Here is a 20,523-nt window from a genome sequence, read left to right as displayed (position 1 = left end):
CATTTAGCTATTTATGCAAAAATGCCTACATAGGTTACAAAAATATATATATATATATTTATATATAAAACTCAACTAGATACGCAGAACTATAAACCTCAGAGGTAAATTTGTCCAGAATCTGAGTTTTCTTTTTTAATGTTTTTATTGTGGTAAATATATATAACATAAAATTTACTGTTTTAACCATGTTTAAAAATACAGTTTGGTGGGAGTAATGACATTCACAATGTTGTGTAAAGATCGCCACTTTCTATGACCCCAAACAGAAACTCTGTAACCACTGAGCAATAACTCCCTATCGTTCCCTCCCCTAACCCCTGGTAACTTCAACCTCAAATCTGCTTTCTGTCTCTTATCAATTTGCCTATTCTAGATATTTCATGTAGCATAATGTTTTCAAGGTTTATCCATGGTATAGCATACATCAAAACTTCATTTCTTTTTATGGCTCAATAGCATTCCATTGTCTGTATCCATCATACTTTGTTTACCCATTATTTGTTGATGGAGCCTTGGGCTGTTTCCACCTTTTGGCTACTGTGAGTAATGTTGCTATGGACATGGGTGCACAAGCATTTGTTTCCCATCTTCAATCTTTTTGGACATATATACTCGGGAGTTGAACTTTAGGGTCATTCTGTGTTTAGCTTTTTGAGGAACTGCCAAACTGTTGGAAACTGAGATTTTAAAAGTCATTGTAAAATAATTATTTTTTAAGGCACAATTTTAAACAAAATGCACACTAGAGAAGATGTTATACCATCAGCTTCACAGAAGTTGTCTGAGGAGTCATCATGTTTGGTCCACTGAAGAACAGCCTTCTGCGTTTCCTCACTTCAAAAAATAAAATAGTATTATTCTTCTTTTTTAAGTTAACATGTCACATGAAAAAACAGAAAATGTCACTGGCCAAAAAAAAAAAAAAAATCAAACCTCAGAGATTCATCCACAGCTCCAAGTCGTTCAGCTTGTTCACATTCTTCAAGGAGATTATTAGCTTCTTCAGAATACTAAAATGAAAAGGGGAATAATAGAAGACAACTTATCACATTTTTAAAACTTAAAAAAAAGATTTTGAAGTCATTTGAGCTTCTTTGATACCTGGTACTATCTTTGTGGCTTCATAATTTTAAAAAAATAATAATAATTAAGACTTCACATTTCTCCTGAAGCAAAAAAAAATCAGCCTCCTGTTTTTATTGAACAAGACATTTACTGTTATAGCCACAAGACAAAGAATATAGTTCTCATAACTCATTACCAAAATGTTCACTAAGAAAACCTTTGATGTATAAAGAACACTAGGTAAGGAGTTATGAGACAATGGCCCACATTTCTAATGACCTAACTGTGAGCATCACTTTTCTCTTCCATAAAATAAGTGGTCAGACCAGACGATATGTATCTAATGACCATCTCAACTCTAAACACCATGATCCTAAGAATGCCTGGAGCCTACCAAGTCTTACAAAGAATATTCCAGTATCTTTCGGTGTTTAAAATACATTCTTTAACAACCACAATTCTTCCCAATGTCTGAGTCACTTTATATATATATATATAGCTTCTTGTATTTATATACTATACATATGAAATTCTGCTAGGTATGTATGTGGTACAGGGGAAGCGACTGTGGATCATAGGACTTCACAACACACCAGTCATCAACATCTTATGGCTGAAAGACAACAATGGAAGCAGGTGGTGGTAAATTTAATCATTCAATATTTACTGAGTGCCTATTACAGACTTATTGTTAGAACGACCACACAAAAGACTGTGCTGACTGTGACACTGCTGAGGAAAAAAAGGAACACTGAAATAACTGAAATCATGTGATTTTTTTGAAATATTTATTTACTGGATAACATCTTTGTTTCCATTACACTGGTTGAAACAGCTCAATTCAAAAATTATTTTAAAAAATAAAACGCTTTATATATAATAAAGTATTAAAGGGTAACTATTAAGGGGCAAAATATTCAACCTACTCTCAAATGGTTCAGAAAATAATAATATGTATATAGAAAAAGCATACTAAAATCAAGCAAAATATTAAAAATCAATGAATCTACATAGAGCATACAAAATGTCTTTATACTAGGTCTTGCAACTTTTCTATTGGAAGTTATTTCAAAATAAAAAGTTGAAAATACATATCAAAAAAATGAAAAAATTGTCTAAAAATATATATACCTATGTATATTATTATGCCTACATATTTTTTAAATTATTATAATTATCTGAATATTAAAACATGTTAAACAAGTACTCTTTGTTCCTATTTAACAATTTAACTAGCTTTGTTAAATCACATTTGTCTTAACATTATGTCATTGGCATTTTTCTGAAGAAAAAACTTTTCAATCTGTTATTATTTTTAAATCTTCATAAAATTGCCCATAATTTCCTTCAAAGTTAATTTTTATGGTTGATTTGAAATCATCAATATCTATAATTGACTCTTCTCTGCAAATAGAATTTTCAATTGAGAAAATATTTTCTCTGTAGGTAAATACATGGAAATATTTTAGCTCAGATATCCTTTTTTTCTATTCTACTCTTTCACTTTCACCATTTCTTCAATAAATATTTAAGACAAAAATCATCAAATAAGTTTCTCTCTATCTTTTGAATTATTTTAAATGTTTTGCCAAATATAGATACTGTAAAATTGAGAATGTTAATTTCATTCCATTTCAGGTCAGAATATAAATTTATCCAATTAAAAGCAAGAATTTCATTAAGAGGAAACTCTTCCTGCAACTGCAGAGATACTCCAAAACACAACTGTAGAAGTTCAGAATTAAATCTGGCATACTATCTGAACTTTCCTCACTTAATGTGTTCAATTCCTCCCTATTTTTAGCAGGAATAAATTTCCAGGTGTTTATAAGCTTTGTTATAATAATTGACATTTGCGATATCTTCAAAGTTGAAATTTGTTTTGTTTTTTCCTTTAAGCATTCCATTCATTGATACTTTGAGTAGTGACTTTCCACTGATTTTAAACAAACTGCAGTCAACATTTAGAGGGCTCATTTATTAAAAATTGATTAATACCACTGAAGGACTTGGGTTGTTTTACAAATCAGTTCTTCAAGGCTCAACGATCTATAAAATCTGATTGATGATTGACAGCAAAGAAAGTACTCTGGCCATGCCAAAGTAATATTTTTTTCAGCATTAGCTTCATTTCAAATATTTTATGGCCATTACTGACGTTGGCCTTAGCACGAATGGCTGTTAACTCCAAAAGATCAGCAGGGCAGCAGCTGCCAATGCTGATCCCCCTACTTCCCAGGACTGTAAGAAGTTAGCTGCCCCTAGTCATTTGTGTCTGACTGCAATTATTTTACCAGCAGGTACCTAGTATATTCTTCTAGAAAGAAAGTTTCGATTTATTTACATCTAGAAAGGGTCACAAAAAGGTTATAAAAAGAATGCTAGGATAAATTCATGTAAGATGAAAAAATAAAAGAGAAATATCATTTGACCAATTAATCCACTCCTAGGATTTTTGTATTATTGGTCATCTTTGTGATAAACAGAGAAGTCTTTAGTGTACATACATTTTACATGTAAGAGAGAAGGCAATACAGGAAGCTAGAAATACAAAGTATTTGGTCAACCAAATCCATCCTAAGTTATTTTAATGTAATTGTTAATATTTTATTTAAAAAATTAAAAACTCAGGACAAATGATAAACCAGACAGGACGCCAAAAGAACAGGCATAAGCCAATTCTTTCCCAGGCAAACCTTGGTGTATGGTCCCTCTATATACTCTTGTTACTTGAGAAGGGCTTTGAATTTTACTCCAAGAGAGAGAACACATAGGAGGATTTTAAACAGAAAAAGGATACAATCTGGTTTCTTTTTTTTAAAAAATCACTTTGCTGTCTTTAAAAGACTCTATAGAGAGGCAAGGGTAGAAGTACGCAAAACCATTTAAGAGACAGACTACTACAATAATCCAGGCAAGAAGTGATAATGGCTTCAAATACAACAGGACCAATAAAGATTGTAAGATTCTGGGTATATTTTAAAACGCTGTAATCACAAATTGAATTTGTCCACCGAAAAAGGCCTTTTAAGAATAACAAACTTTCAAGTGACAATCTTTCAAAGTAACAATTAGCACCCCTAGAGCCCAGATTATAATCTCTAAACACCTCCCACTGAAAGAACTAGGGCTCCTTAGAGAACCGGTTAGTTTCAAGACTGGAGCAGAAAGGGACAAAATAAGCCTACAGTACTTTTTGATAACAGAAAGCAAAAAGTCTACCAACACCACGAGGAATACCTCAAAGGCCACAGTCACTAACTTGAAGGAGCTCTAGTAGCCAAAGATGGAACAAGTCAAGCATCAAAAGGAACAGATCAAAAGGAATAGATGATTACAGTAGATTCCAAGACATTAACTATGTAAAAACTCTTAAGTTCATAATAATACTTAAAAATTAAAAAATTACTGGGCACCTCTTCAGGGTGCTGGGGCATCCACTTCCTAATATTCTGAAAACTGGTAAACAAAGGAAAAGATGAAGCACTTATTCTGTCTGTCCTGTATAAACTCTATTTCAGGGCATCCAAAGAGCTGACAAGAAAAGGTCTTTATAGAATAGTAATAGATAGTAAATATAGAAAGAAGTATATCAACATTTTCAAATCACTGATAAAGCAATGCAATAAGATAATGATCATTAAAGCTAAAATGTTCAGATAAAAAACTAGTGGGGAACGTTATAATGGATATATAATGAACCTACTGATCAATCTTAACATCATGAAAAAATGGGAAAATCAGACATTATGTGTCTCCTGATACGATGCAACAGTACTAACACTGCAACTCTGATGAAAACATATCAAAAAATGAATCTGGTCAATGGAACAGAATAGAGACCAGAAATTAACCTACAGTTATATGGGAAATTAAGATATGACAAAGGCAAGAATATCTAATGGGGAAAACAGTGTTGGGAAAACTGGATAGCACATGTGAAAGAATGAAACTGGGCCCAACTGTCTCAATACCACAGACAAAAATAAACTCAAAATGGATTAAAGACCTAAACATAAGACCCAAAACCATAAAACTACTAAAAGGCAACAGAGACACCACACACATAAACATCTGAATTAGCAACTTTTTTCTGGCTACATCTCCCCAGGTAAGGGAAACAAAAGCAAAAATAAACAAGTGGGACTACATCAAACTAAAAAGCTAAACAGTGAAGGAAACCATCAACAAAACAAAAACACGACATACCGAATGGGAAACTACATTTGCAAATGACATATCTGATAATGGGGTTAATATCCAAAATGCATAAAGAATCCACACAACTCAACACCAAATAATAATAATAATAATCTTGAGTATAAAGTGGACACAGGACCTAAACAGACATTTTTCCAAAGACAAATGAAAAGATGCTCAACATCACTAATCATCAGAGAAATGCAAATCAAAATGGGATATCACCTCACACATTAGAATGGTTAATATAAAAATAAATAAATGACAAGTGTTGTCAAGGATGCAGAGAAAAGGGAACCCTAGTACACTGTTGGTGAGAATGCAAACTGGTGCAGTCACTATGGAAAACAGTCCAGAAGTTCCCCAAAACATTAAAAATAGAAATACCATATGATTCAGTAATCTACTTCTGGATATTTACCCAAATACAAAATCACTAATTCAAAAAGATATATGCACCCTTATGTTTATTGCAGCACTATTTATAATAGCCAAGATACAGAAGCAACCTAAGTGTCCACCAGTAGATAAATGAACATAGCGGATATTATATATATATATATATATATATATATATATATATATATACACACACAATGGCATATTATTCAGCCTTAAAAAAGAATGAAATCTTGCCATTTGCAACAACATGGATGGACCTAGAACTTATTAGGCTAAGTGAAATAAGTCAGGCTGAGAAAGACAAATAACATACGATTTTCATTTATATGTGGAATCTAAAAAAAAAAAATCAAACTTTTAGAAACAGTAAAAGAGTGGTTGTCAGGGTAATAGAGAAAATAGGGAGGGGCTATTAAAAGGGTACAAACTTCCAGCTATAAGATGGGTGAGGTCTGTGGATTTAACATAACATGGTGATTACACTTGGTAAACAAACTACAGTATACAATTGAAACTGACTGCAAGTAGAACTTAAATATTCACCCCCAAAAAAGGTAACTATGTGACGATGGATGAGCTAATTAACTAGATGGGGGAATCCTTTCACAATGTATATCGAATAATCACAATGTACACTTTAAATATCTTACAATTTTATTAGTCAATTATATCTCCATGAAGCACAATAAATAATTTTTTAGAAATGAATCTGATTCTGACAAGCCTTAACATCTAACTACCAATTTATAGAAAATAGAGTTATGTGTTAAATGACATGACAGGGATATGATCAACTAAATACGTAGTGTGGGAAATTCTATAAGACAATGACTCATTTCCTTCAACACATCTCAAAGAAAGAAAAAAAAAGGGATGGGGAATGGCCATGGATTCAGAGACCTAAGAGAAAGGAAATACACAAGGAGTACAAGCAAGTAAGTGCTAACGAACAGAAAGAGACCACAATGACGGAGGTGTGCCAAAGTGGCACAAGAAGTTCCCAATGGCCAAAACTGTAACAAGTTGAACAAGATAAAGTAGCACCAGATTATAATACAAAATACAAAATAAATACCTATGATAGTAATAAATGCCTGAATAAATAAGTAAAGGGAGGGAAAATATAAAAATCTATCCTGAAGAATTCTGAACAATTTATACCCTCAAGGAGAGAAAGCCCCCCTAAAGCACAGGCTGGGCACAGTGACTTCCTTCCAGAGAGTTCAGTAGTATGGAAACAGTGAAAAAGAGTGAATCTACAATGGGGAAACCTGACAAAAACTACCTCAGCCAGGTGACCAAGGTTAACATGAACAGTGAGAAGCCATGCTGACAGTACGTGCCCTTGACATGCCATAATGAAAATGTCACTTTACCTCTGTGATATTCCTCTCTGAAACACATAACCCCCATCTAATTGTGAGAAAAACATCAGACAAATCCCAGTTGAGGGACATTCCACAGAATACCTAACTAGCACTCTTCCAAAACACATTATCAAAGACAAGAAGAGTTTGAGAAACTGTCACAGCCAAGAGAAGCGTAAGGAGACATGGCTGCTCACGGTAACATGGAGCCCTGGGTGGGGTCCCAGGGCACAGACAGGAGCTCAGGCAGAAACTAAGGGAATCCGCACTGAATATGGACTTCAGTGATAATGCGTGAATCCCAGTTCATTCAGTAAAACAAATGTGCCATTCTAATGCAAGATGCTAATTACGGAAGAAACTGGGAATGGGGTATATGGGAACTCTGTACTAACTTTACAGTTTTTCTGTAAATCTAAAGTATTATAAAATTAAAATTGTACTTAAAAAGGAAGAAAAAGACATGAGACACATAAACCTAATGTAATGTGTGGAGTATGTTTGAATCCTGTTTCAAACAAACTATTAAGGCATTTATGAAACAACTAGAGAAATCTGAACCCTGACTGTGGTTATATATAAGTGTCTTATCTTTAAGATATATATGAAGTATTTGTAAACAAAATGATTTATCTGAGTTTGGCTTTAATATTGAGAGAATGAAGTGGGAAGTACAGATGAACAAAATTGACCACAGATTGATAATTGCTGAAGCTGGATGATGTGTTTTTTCCCTTTTTCTATTTATCTTTCATAATAAAAGATACTAAAGAAAAAAAACAAAAAATTCTCAAGAGGTTTCACTGTAAAGGGGAGCAGAGAAGTGGGGCACTAGTTGGTAGGAGAAATGAGTTTTTGTTCAGATACTAGACACATTAGGAAGTATATGTACATACCTTGTAGCTCGCAGATTTAATTCCATCAGGAATTTCATCCTGAAACAAAAAATGCTTTTATATGACATTTATTCTATCTTCTGAAAAAACATACTAAATTTCTATGCTTGATGGGAAAAATTCATATAACAAATTATTGAAGTTAGATTATTTTCAAACTGGGCATAGTCAGGCAGTTTTTATATTGTTTTTTAAAAGTAAATAAAATATTTCAACAACAAATTATGCTAATGAATTGTTGATCATATACTGTATTACAGCATGGAAATGTAAAAATAGTCACTTTGCTATGATTCCTTTTGATGGTCAAACTTTTCCACATTCGGCTACTAGAGGACCCACTAAGCACTGACTTGACCCGTGTCCTTTTCACATTACCCCAGTAATCTTTAGCAGCATTTTCTTGTTTTGTTATGACAAGATACTCTAGGCTCATCTTGTATATTTCTTCTTGCAGTCTTGGAATGAAACTATTTTTTAAGGAGTCTTAGTTCTTTTCAGAGGAAAAGAGTAATGGTTTTTAGTCATGTGTTGGCTGCTTACTAACTCCAGGCCCTGTCTGCCTCTCCTCAAAGTGATGCTGTGAGTAGAGATAACGGTGTATGGGGGAGAACTCTGTAAATTGCAGGGCCCTGTTCCAATACTAAGCATATTCTTGAAACAGATTGCCTCTGCCCAAAGGGAAGGACCCACACAAAGACAATCACTTTATTGTGTACTCTTCCAGATTCTGAACTAGGTCAATGGCTATTGTTTTCCTATGACCAGGGTAAATCGTTTCTACTACTTTTATATAATAAACCACGCCAAATTTATAGGTCAATTTCCACAGAATTGACATCTTTACAATATTCAGTACTGCTTCACAGTCATCTTTGAACATCTATCCAACTATTTTAGTAAATGAAATTCCTGGTAGAAATGCTAGATCAAAGGCTATTTATTTCAATTTTTTAATCTTTAACCTTAAATTTTAACCTTTAAACTTTTCAATTTTTTCTTTTATATATATTTGCCAAATTGATCTCTAAAAGGACTTAACCATCACAGTGGTCATTTCTGATTCCCAGGCTAACACTGGATATTGTTATTCTTTTTCATCATCAACTAATTAATAAAGGAGGTGAAAGAATGTTATTTTCATTCAGTGTAAAGAGAATAAGCAATTGGTCTTTCAAGTTATAGAGATTCCAGCCTCTATAGGCAGACTATCTGCCTCATTCAAACAGTCTCTGGATTCTGGGGTGTAAATCAAGGGTATAGATTTATAGCACCAAGAATGAGGAAGAGGATTTCAATTTTTATTATTTTTCTATCTCCTGCTGGGTCCCAGGGTATCACCTGAACCAAGTCTAAAAATGAACTGAAAAGGAAATCAAAGTGTTGACAAAACAGAAGCTGGTCTTGATTCCTTGTTTAGCCCAAAAAGGTATAAACAAAACAGCAGCAGACCATCAACTATGTTTTACCTTGGACATAGATTAAGAGAGAAATACTGTTTTGGTGTGATAATTGCACTGTGCTCATGAAGTAATGCCCTTTTTTGATGCATACTGAAATATTTAATATAAGATTTCAAGATAATAATGTACAATATAAATGCTATATATGAAAGCTGATTATTTAGGCTGAATCAAGTGTTTCAAAGTATTTTAATCACTCTGGTTCCAATAGATGGCCCTACTAGGAACTACTAGAACTGAACCCAGGCTTGTCCCAAGGAGAAAGTAAATGGTCCACTCTTTCATCGTCACTTGGAGTGGAGTGTCTCTGTGTCTCCCTCCTCTGACCTTCTCTCCCCTCTGTTCTCACAATGTGCATACCTTCAGTATCTCTCTCTTATTGAGCTATGCCATTTGTCTTGAAATGATCACTTAGTATTTCTCTCCCCCACTAAACCATAGGTCAAGATAAGCACTCATCTATTATGCCCATGTCCAGGCACACAGTAGGCCCTCAAAAAATATTCATTATTGAACCAAATTACATTCAATTGCTAACCGACATTCCTTCACCAGTTCTTCTCTATCTCCTCATCTTCCACTCCCCCACTCTCTGAAGTATTTCCAGCTATCTTTCTAAATCTTGGATCTAATCATGGCACTCACTTCTCCACTTAAGGACATTTTTAAGTGGAGAAATGCTTTCTCATTATCTTTTAAAGAAAAATCCTTCTATCCATTGTGAAACCAGTTCAAGAAAAAAAGACTATTGGCATGAAAGGCACTCTTGCTCCAGGTCTGCAGAAGGTGAAATAACTAGATTCTAACTCAGTTCCTCAGTACAAATTGCTAACTTTCACCTCATTCTTTTTTAGCATTTCTATGGGTTCAGCTCAAATAATAAACATCTATGTTTTAGCATCCCTTAAATGCTAAAATTGGTTGTTTTCTCTAGGATTTACAATAAAATACACCTCATCCATCAGCCTGTAAACCTGGGAATCAATAAGTTATTACTTAATGCTAAACATCTCTCAGGTTTTCTGCCCTCTCCAATCTTTTTCTCAAGGTGGCATCCCCCACTTCTATACTTCATTAACAATTATCAGAAATAATTATGATTTCAGGATGAGATTCAAATTTGCAATAATTGTAAAATGATTTGCTTGTTCTGACTAATGTTAACAATAGCCCATTTAATGTGTAAGTGCAATTAAGTGCCTTAAGAATCTACTGCATTTTGAGCACATGTAACATCATATAAGCAAGTATTTGGTAAATCTGAATTTCCCCAATTAATTTTTTCCTATTACAAATTATAAATGCTAGAACTTATGAAATGTAATGAAACATTTAAATTAGTAATATCACTTTAATGATATGCACATGGCTTAATTATAGCAACATAAGGTGTTTTACAACTTAATCCTTGCATTCTCAGAAAGCTGTGCCTGTGATGATTAATTTAACTAAAAATATGCTTCTCGTTCATCTAATGATAAAATACCCATAAAAATATCTCATATTTGCCTTCATTTCACAGGCTTGATAGGTCTATATGGAAATATTTACACATATAAAAGGAAACTGCTCAACACTGTACCACTTCACACTCAGTAGGATGACTACTACCCAAAAGCCAGAAAATACCAAGTGTTGTGAGTATGTGGAGAAACTGGAACCCTTGTGTATTACTGGTGGGAATGTAAAAGTTGTACATGTCACTGAGAAGACAGTATGGCACTCCTCAAAAAATTAAATATAGAATTACTAACTGATCCAGCAATTCTACTTACAGGTATGTACCCAAAACAATTGAAAGTAGGGACTCAAACAGATATTTGTACACCCATGTTCAAAGAAGCATTATTCACAGTAGCCAAAAGGTGGAAATAACACAAGAATCAATCAGTTGGTGAACAGATAAATGAAATGTGGTATATACATACAGTGGAATATTATTCAGCCTTAAAAAGAAATAAAATTCTAATACATGCTATAATATGGATAAACCTTGAAAACACCATGCTAAGTGAAATAAGTCAGACATGAAAGGGCAAATATTGTAATGATTCCCTTTATACGAGGTACCTAGAATAGTCAAATTCATAGAGAAAGAAAGCAGAATAGTTGCTGCCAAGGGCTAGAGGAAGGGGAGAATGGGAAGTTGTTTTTTAATGAGTATGGAGTTTCAGTTTGGAAAGATGAAAAAGTTCCAGATATGGATAGTAATGATGGTTACACAACAATGTTGAACAAATGTACCTAATAACAATGAACTGTACACTTAAAAAATGGTGAAAGTGGTAAATTTTATGTTACATATATCACAATAAAAAATAAAATAAAAATATATACTTCTAAAGGGAATAAAAAAGGCTTCATTGAAAAGTATAAAATTTTGTTTTCAGAGTAGAATCACTCAAATCTTAATGATCTGATAATTCCTAAGAAAAATCAGGTGTTTTGTTCAACTTTTCTCAACCCAAGGAAATCCAAAAATGATATAACCAAAAAAAAAAAGGAAGGGATTTTGTTTAGACCTCGATTAACTTCATTACAGTATAAACATAACTTTGGACATGATGTAAGAAGAAAAACAAATATCAAGCCAAAAGAACTATAAATCTCACCGATAAATCAAAGGATTATATTAACCACAAAATTTAAATTCTATTTTTATGAAGGCAGAATAATTCAAAATAGGTTTCATATTTGTAAGTTTAGGTTTTTAATATGTAAATATTAACAACATATTTAGCCTAAGAATTGAAATAGTATTTATTTATATTGGCCCCTTTTACAATGTTGAATTATTTGAAAAAAGATGTAACAGTTCTTAAATGTGTACATGGTTCTTACCGACTGACAAGGTTTGACCGCACAGTCTCTTCTTCCGCACTGGCTGATATCATTCCAGAAAGGACAGGGTCTCTTTAGGTTTACCTATAAGATAATAGAAAAGTTATAAAGATAAGCATCTTGATATTTCAAATGGCAGATGTTGAATTATGATACTATAAGTGATAATCATGGTATTCCCTGCAATTATTCTATTTCTTCTACTGGCCAGCTGTCAAGTTCCAGTGGCTATATAAATGCATAGCTGGTTAAAGTAAATTGATAGACTTGGTTAGAAAGACACAAGCTGCTACTAAACAGACTTTGCATAGATGGCAACTGGAAGCCAAAGTAGCTCATATGATCACTGTTCAATTCAACTGATACTCTTTTAAAGTAGCAGTTGTGAACTTCAACTGCATACTCCAATGATCAGGTTTTCTAAATTCTTTCACTAGGTATCTCAAGATAATATATCACAAATGATTTGTTAAAATAATATAGGTCAAAATAAAATTATGCTTCTTCTAAAAATTATTTGATTTACTTGTTTTAATTAATTTGAGTCAAGCTGATGTTTTAGAAAATTATCAACTTGCAATTCTGGTAACAATAGATTCTCTTCTGACTTGAATTTAACCAATTAGTTTCCAACTCTAGAGAACAAAACTCAGTAATTGAAATTAAAAGTATCCAATGGGTAGTTTGAGAAGCACATGGTTCACTCTGCTGAACTAAATTTTAAATAATAGACACAATTTTGAAACTCAGTAATTCATAAGAAATTTAATTACCCACTTAAACTTTAAGTATTCTTACACATAAAAAAATTAAAATTAAAATACCTTGTAATATCTAAAGTAGTTGCTTTCAAGAAGTTCTTGTAGTCTTGGGAATAGCCTGTAGTTATTAAATCTATCAATGGTTTCAACATCACAGGTACAGTCATCCAAATAACCACTAACCTATGAAAAAGGAAAGGAAATATTAAGTCAAAACATCTTAGATACAATGCGGTTCTTTTTCCTTACATGGATATGATAAAACAGCTCTCTACCCAGCCAACACTTATTCTCCCTCCTCCCCATAATTTTCTGAGATGGGGTATAACAATATTCTAGTAAAGTTCTTGCCCTTACTATATACCTAAAGGAATGCACTGGGTAACCTGTAAGATGTATTGAGCTAGTAATGACACCCACATATGCAAAGAGTACATCCCCTGCAGCCACTTTGTAACCTCTTTTCAGGCCTGACCAGGAATCTGAAATTAAGACTAACACAGAGAGAAACCTTTCCGGTGGCTATACCAGTAAAAAAGTAAACTCAGACCATATTCCAACAAGTGAACTGAGAAGCTCATAAGCGAGTTAATAGAGAGAGAAAAGATTTTAAAAGATACACAGAAAAGCAGAGATAGGGGATGAGAACATATGCGACCAGGACTTCCTGAAGTCTTCTAGCTCCCATTCCACCTGTCTGTCCTGAAGCCCAGTTCCATTCCCATCCTTCACCTTCTTTAGATTCTGTACTCTGATAGTCCAATTGTCTCTGCCCTCCCTTTAGGTTCCCACAGGATGTGTAGGTCAGAGACAAGCTTGGTGAATGTATAAAAAAGAAGTGGTATTGGACTTATGAAGAGAAATAGTACTTCATTATAAAGCTGTAACGACCCTCAAAATTGGACCATTATGATTTTTATAGGTTTCATTTGGTACTCAGAAATTACTTATCATTAGCAACACTGAGACAGCAAATTGACCAAAAAGCCAATCCTGACCTTCAAATGTTTAAAACTAATGTCTTAACTGTATTTACCAAATTAAATTTTTAAATCTACCTATCCTAGGATGCAATGGGAAATCATATTGTAATTAGACAATGCTATCAGGTATCAAACTAAAATTCTAAGTTCATTTGAAGCTAGGCAAACACCTACCAGCATTAATTAAACATTGCTTTAAGTAACAAATACATCATAACTTAAGAAAACTAGAATTTTTTAAATGTACATTATGGTGCAGAAAAGAGATCCTTATACTTTTGTCCAAATATTTTCATTACAAACTACTTCAGGTTATATTTTGAGAAGACTTATTGCCAACAACATAAAAATAATTTAAAAATCTACTGGTATGGAAGCAAATAAACAATACTTTACTGAAATACTCAATTTAGGTGTTTTCTCTTTGGAATATGTAAAATCCTATACTACCTTTTAATTTTAGAATACTTCAAAACAGTAACATAAATTTTTCCCCTGAGAGATAGATAATATATTGAATGGTGACAGCAATATTTGAGTTAAAATTTTATACTAATTTGCCTAGTCTTATTTGTTTTGGACTAATTCAGTTTCTAGAAATATGAGCTACATATTTTGTCTCTGTAATAACTACTTTCATTTCATATGCAAATTTGTCCTTGTTTCCTGCTAAAAACTCTTGAGTGTACAAAAATCTGAGAGTCCTAATTTTGGCCACCAAGAAAACAAAAAGTGCTTATAACTTAGATGATTTAATTTTTCACATCTCTTTCTTTTGAGCTTAAAAAACAAAAGACTGAAGGACATAAAATAGCTACTGTTTTTCCCCTTGGATACAAATTATTATACCAAGAAAAACAGTCACAAAGACTGCAAAAGCCCCAAGGTCACTTGCCAGACACAGACATTAAGACACAAGAAGAAATACACAAAAAACCTGAAGAGTTTGAAGCAATCCATTTTTCCCCCCTGAGGAATTCATTTTTAAAGTAAAAATCTGATCTTCACCACTCAGGTTCAGGCTCTGCCCTTTTTGGGAAGCTGCCCCTCAGGAACCATTCACCCTCTGCTGGGCTAACTGCCTCTCCCATGTGCTCCCATAACATTCCACATACACCTACTTAAGAATTACCCCACTGTATTCAATTTGCCTATTTCATTCCCACCCACTAGAGTTTCAAGTCCTTGAGAACAAACTGATGTTTATTCATTTTTGTATTCTCAATACTTAGCACTGAACTTCCAGAAAGCACACAGTAGCTGCTCAATAATTATTTGTGGAATGGCTGAGTGCATGAATGAATGCTATTAGCACTTTCACTCACTAGAGACCAGCACCCACTGTCTAACTAAAACTAGGTACTACCATGCCTCCTATGGTTGGTGCTCAGCGTTCCAGGCTACAAGCTAAAGTGGCAGGAATGCACTCACAGTGCATGGAAAGCAAGCAGCAAAGGTAAACCTTCTGTGTCCAACACTTTACCAATCTATGTTCTAATTTACAAAGGAAGTTGCAAGAAGCCACAAACCAGAAGGAAATGCAAGATGCATCTAGGGCAGAGGTAGCTTAAAGCCTAGAGTCCTCAAAGAGACATAAGGCAGGACAGTGGCAGATTTTTAAATTTCTTCTCCTTAGCTTACAAGTTGAGTAGGAAGCATTCCCAGCTACAACAGGTAGCAGGGCAGCCAAGGACATAGAGCAAAGGAGGCAGGAGTTTCAATAGATGGAGAGAGCCCAATAAAGGAGAGACAGGAAGATACTTAGAAATCCAAGCCCATCCAGATAAACCTTCCTACGGGCAGCAGAACCTGGTCCCTGGAAGGAATTCTGGCAGGTATGATACCAGGCCCAGTTCTGGATACTAGAGAGGTAGGCATGTTACCAGAATAGGGTCTCAGGAAAAGACTAAGGTAGAAATCCAGTTTACAGACCTAGAGCAGAATCTTGGAAATAAAGTCAAGTCTTATTACCTAAACTAAGGCCAAAAGACAGGTGCTGATCTGTAACAAGGATGATTTGATGCTGCACTTCAGAATGTGCTCAGGCTACTTAAATAACTATGATGCTATCTCCCAAAGTGAAACAGAATTCAGGCCCTACCAGAGGAATATAAATTTTTAAAAATACATGTCCTTCCCCATACACACAAAGTAGTATTTGCATGCTAAAATGTGAAGCTCTCTGCTCTAAGCCTTGGGTAGGGCGCCAAACCAACAGCTGACAATTAAAAGACCCTTGTTGGTATTATAGGGAAGCCTGACATAACACCACTCAGTTACTAAGTCCTAGTCTCTTAAGAGTTGGAAAATCTTTGAAGGCCTTGTCTTGCAACCTCCGGAACAACACAGCAGTCCTGTCCTACCTACCCTCAAGGAGGCAGTGGATGACAATGGTCAGCATGCAAGCCCTGGAGCCAGGCCTTCTTGAGGTTGAATCCTATCACTGCCACTTATTAGTTGTTGACCTTACCCACGCTTTTAAACCTCTCTGGGCCTCTGTTTCCTACCTGAATACAAAATAGCAGTAATCATAGTTCCCATCTCAAAGTGTTGGTATCAAAATAAAATGACATTGAACAAATGCCCAGTAAATGTTAATTATTATCACTGTACTATGCTTAAGTGCTTCCACAGAGAGGGATCTTACTATTTCCCCAAAACAACCCACAACATTGTTTTTAATGAATAAATTTGTAGTTAAAAATTTCCAAAAATGTATAGCCCCAACGGAACACAGAACTAGATAACCTCAAGTTGGCTGCCAGGGGCACCTCAATTACTTTCTCCATTGACTCTGATAGGTTTGGACCAAAAAACAAAATATAGAAAGCAAGGGAAAAGAAAATAGCACTGGCCTGCCTGCTCACTAGTCTTTGGTCAGAGGCTTCCTTAAGTTTGCAATGAAAGATGAAACAAAAAACACTTTCCAAATAGTTTCCTTGTGTACGAACTTCTAGTCCTACCATAAATGATCTTTTTTTCCCAAAGCACTGTAAGAATCCTCATTCTCATGAAATATGAAATACCTTTTAAAAGTGCTCAAGGTGCACTTGATTTGGCAAAGAACTTTAACTGTATTTAATTTTACTGTGTTTTGTGACCATTAAAAAGAACATGAAAAGTATTCACTTATGACAGAGTAGACTGGGACAACTCTGTTAATGGAAGCACGAAAACACCAAAGATTCTATGCTAGGTAGTTGGAACCACTCTAAGAACGTGTAATGCTAAGAGCTATTTCTGCTTTGAAGTCTTGGTCTTCAAAACTTTAAATTGTTGTTAAATGAGCCAAAGCATAGCAACCAATGTGAAACACCCTGTCCTACATACTTGGTTCAGAAAAGCACTAAGAATCAATCCTGGGATTATATCCACCCACCACCCAACATATTATCAAGTATCTCTTCCATGGCCCAGCTACTCTAACAAATACTGTTTTTAAAATTTACCTGAGATTCTAGAATGGTAAATCTGCTAAAATATATGTATACACAGTGTATTTACAATGCACTCCAGATGGAAAATAATCCGTTTTTGCAAGTAGCCATTCTGTATTATCTGAACTACTCCCCTTTCATTAGACTGATAGAGATTCGCAGCACTCAGGTAAGTGGACCTGAGTGTTATTAGCACTAGCCATATTAAGACTGATGAGCCATTTTGACTATGTAGGAGTTTGCAAACTTGTTTCTAATTAGTTTACATGAAAAAGATGTCCATACTGCCTCCATAAGTATCTGAGCTTCAATATTTCTTCTAAGGTTATTTCTTTTAAACGTATCCCAAACCCAATTCATTATTATATTCATTCTCTCTTGTGGTACGTACTGGGGTAATGTCAAAAAGAAATGAGAAAAAGTCCTCATTTACTTCAATACCTATTACAACAAATCCGACAAATATTATTTTGGTTTAAAGAAAGGGTGGGTTCCTGATTATGGGGTTGTTTACACAAACTCTACATTGCCTTCTACACCAAAGGGGGCAAAAAGGCCAATTTTCTGGTAAAAAAAATTTTTAATAGAATGATTTTTTTTAAGTGGGGGTTGTAGACAAGGACGGTTAACAAGTCCCAGACAATTGGTCACTACTTCCAACCACTAACACTGAAGAACAGTTATCAAAAGAACTTACATATAGTGAAAGTGGTTTTAGTAGGATTTGATTCTCTTAAGTACATGTAAAGATTCATTTGGAGCCATCAACCAATCTAAAAAATCAATCCCGGAAAAATATGCAAATGCCTTGCCAAGTAGAATAATAAAAAGAATACACTCCTGCTAGCATATCCTAATTTCCCTAATACTCGCTGAGCACCAATTACGTACCAGTGTCAGAACTCCTGAGTATCAAGAACTGGGACTAAATTTTTAATTTCTTAATTCATTTTTTCATCTCTCAACACCTGCTCACAGTAGGCCTTGATAAATGTTGTTGAATTTGACTGCTTATCTGTAGAGCTTTGTACATTTTACTTTCATGACTTTCTAAGGTCGAGTGACTAACTACATACCTCTCTGACTCAAATCAGAGCTGATATTCTGTTAACTGAACCCCCACTACAAGCTAGGCACCCAAGCCACATGATGAGGGGTGAGGATTTGAAAACTCAAGGCAGAAGTGATAAGAAGGGCTGACATCAGGGAGGGAAGAGAGGGAGATGATGACTTAACAAAACAACCAACAGAGCTTTGCAGCTAATTGCATACTGCAAACAGAAGCAGAAAAGAGTTTAACTTCAATTCCCAAACTTCAGGTGAAAATAAAGGTTTTCACTTAGTTTCTAGCAATATTTACTAACTTGTTTTTTAAACACAGGATCCTTGCCTCTCCTCCAGCCCCAGAGAACATAATTCACAAACTGCAAGCTCTGCAGGGCAGGGATCGTGTCATAGTTCTTTCTGTATTCCAAACACCCAGATCAATGTACACGGCGTTTGTAAGTGTTTGTTGAATGAATAATTTGCACCATTCATCTCATCTTTTCTTTCTCCAGTTTTTCCCTTTATCTCTCTCTCCTGTTTTTGTGTGCATGTTTATATGTTTGTTCCTATAATCAGGACCCACCTTTCACTGCCCCTCTCCCCTCTTCTCCCCTTATAACCATCCCTTCCATTAACCATAACAGAACTAAAATATACTTTTGTTTCATTTATTGAGTTGGAATTGATGGTCTCTGTTCCTAAGTTCATTTAGGTAGACCATTTTAAATCTCCCTTAAAATTGTTTTTTATTATGTGACCCTCAATTTACTATCTTTAAAGTTGACTCTGAAAATAAAAACAGACAGCCACTCTTGTTCTAAAAGGAAAAGTAAGGTGTCTAACAGATTTTGTATTGGGGGAGGACTTGAACCTTGAAAAATGATGAAATGGGAAAAATGCTTAAGCACTAATCAGAAAAAGAAAACTACAAAAAATTTAAAGCTCCCTAATTTTAATCAGATAATCTAAAAAGGTTATTGGGCTGGGGGAGTGAAAGTTGAAAATCTCAGCATGTACCTTTTTATTCCATTATCAAAAAAAATCTAGAATGCAGTTGAAAATGTTACACTGAACACCTTTCAACATTAAATACCTTATCTTAAAGTCACTTATTTCTACCTATTTTTTAAATGTTTAAATTTTGTGAGATATATTTGTAATCAGAAGAAAAAGGACCCTTTTTCCATTCAAGTACTTGATTGTGTGCTTTTTACAATCACTGAAGGGAAAGGACCTTTTCAATCTCCTAGTTGTAAAGCAGCAACCAACTTCCTTTCAACTTCTCTTTCACTTCCCAAATAACACCGCAACCCCCAAAATCACTCAGCAGAACAAAATCCAACAATATAAGGCAATGAAAAAGATATCTCTTCCTCTCATAGTATATTTCAAGTGTTCTTTACCCTGTGAAATAGTATCATGGTCCCTACACACATAATATGTCATTTCTGATAATAAATTAATAGTAAAATCCACTTAAAATTAACAATTTGGATGCCAATCCTCAATTTTGCATAAAATGTAATTTTTGTCAACAGAAGCCAACCAAAAGCCAACAAAAGCAATATTAAAATACAAGATATTGTAGATCCATAAACTTGTAAATGTCTTTGAATTTTTACTCAAGGAGCCCACAACTCTTACTAATAGGAGGAAATGATTATAATAAGCTTGTAAGCAAAACTGCGCACTGAGGAGTAAGAACCATCCTCCCAACAGACCAGCTCTGCGGGTGTCGCGATAAGAGAATCTCATTGCATTAAGGAAAAAGATTCACAGGGCGAGGAAACCCCCGGGCAGCCGAGGTCCACAGCCAATGGGCAGTTGGGCTTAGACGCAGAAACGCCACACGAAGCCACTCTCCCGCCTGACGAGATCTGAGAGCAGCCCCCCGCTCCCCTACAAAAGCCAGTCCTGGCCAGAAAGGCTGGCAATGGCACCCAACAGCAGCAGAGCGTACACAGTTCCAGGTATAGTGAAAAGGTAGAAAGGCCCAGGTTCTGCGAAAATAACAAATATTTTTAGTGTGAGTGCACACTGTGCACAGCCTCCTCGGGC

The 20,523-nt window shown here is 34.7% G+C and overlaps 1 protein-coding gene across 2 annotated transcripts in view; it reads right to left on the bottom strand.

Annotated features, from left to right (window-relative positions):
• Nucleotides 1-20,523, bottom strand: part of ERO1A (endoplasmic reticulum oxidoreductase 1 alpha) — a 42,336-nt gene that overhangs the window by 21,248 nt on the left and 565 nt on the right. Inside the window, exons 2-6 of one of the 2 annotated variants that reach the window (XM_036917938.2) lie at nt 13,062-13,181; nt 12,238-12,321; nt 7,934-7,972; nt 937-1,013; nt 764-837 (exon numbers count right to left, since the gene is read on the bottom strand). In XM_036917938.2, the coding sequence (XP_036773833.1) occupies nt 764-837; nt 937-1,013; nt 7,934-7,972; nt 12,238-12,321; nt 13,062-13,181 (394 nt within the window). The remainder of the gene's footprint in view (nt 1-763; nt 838-936; nt 1,014-7,933; nt 7,973-12,237; nt 12,322-13,061; nt 13,182-20,523) is intronic. The other variant, XM_057488457.1, reaches the window with a different exon arrangement.

Source organism: Manis pentadactyla, chromosome 11 (genome assembly GCF_030020395.1).
Source record: "Manis pentadactyla isolate mManPen7 chromosome 11, mManPen7.hap1, whole genome shotgun sequence".
NCBI classification, from domain to species: domain Eukaryota; kingdom Metazoa; phylum Chordata; class Mammalia; order Pholidota; family Manidae; genus Manis; species Manis pentadactyla.
Note: the sequence above shows the minus strand (reverse complement) of the source record. Positions and strands in the feature narration are given on the sequence as shown.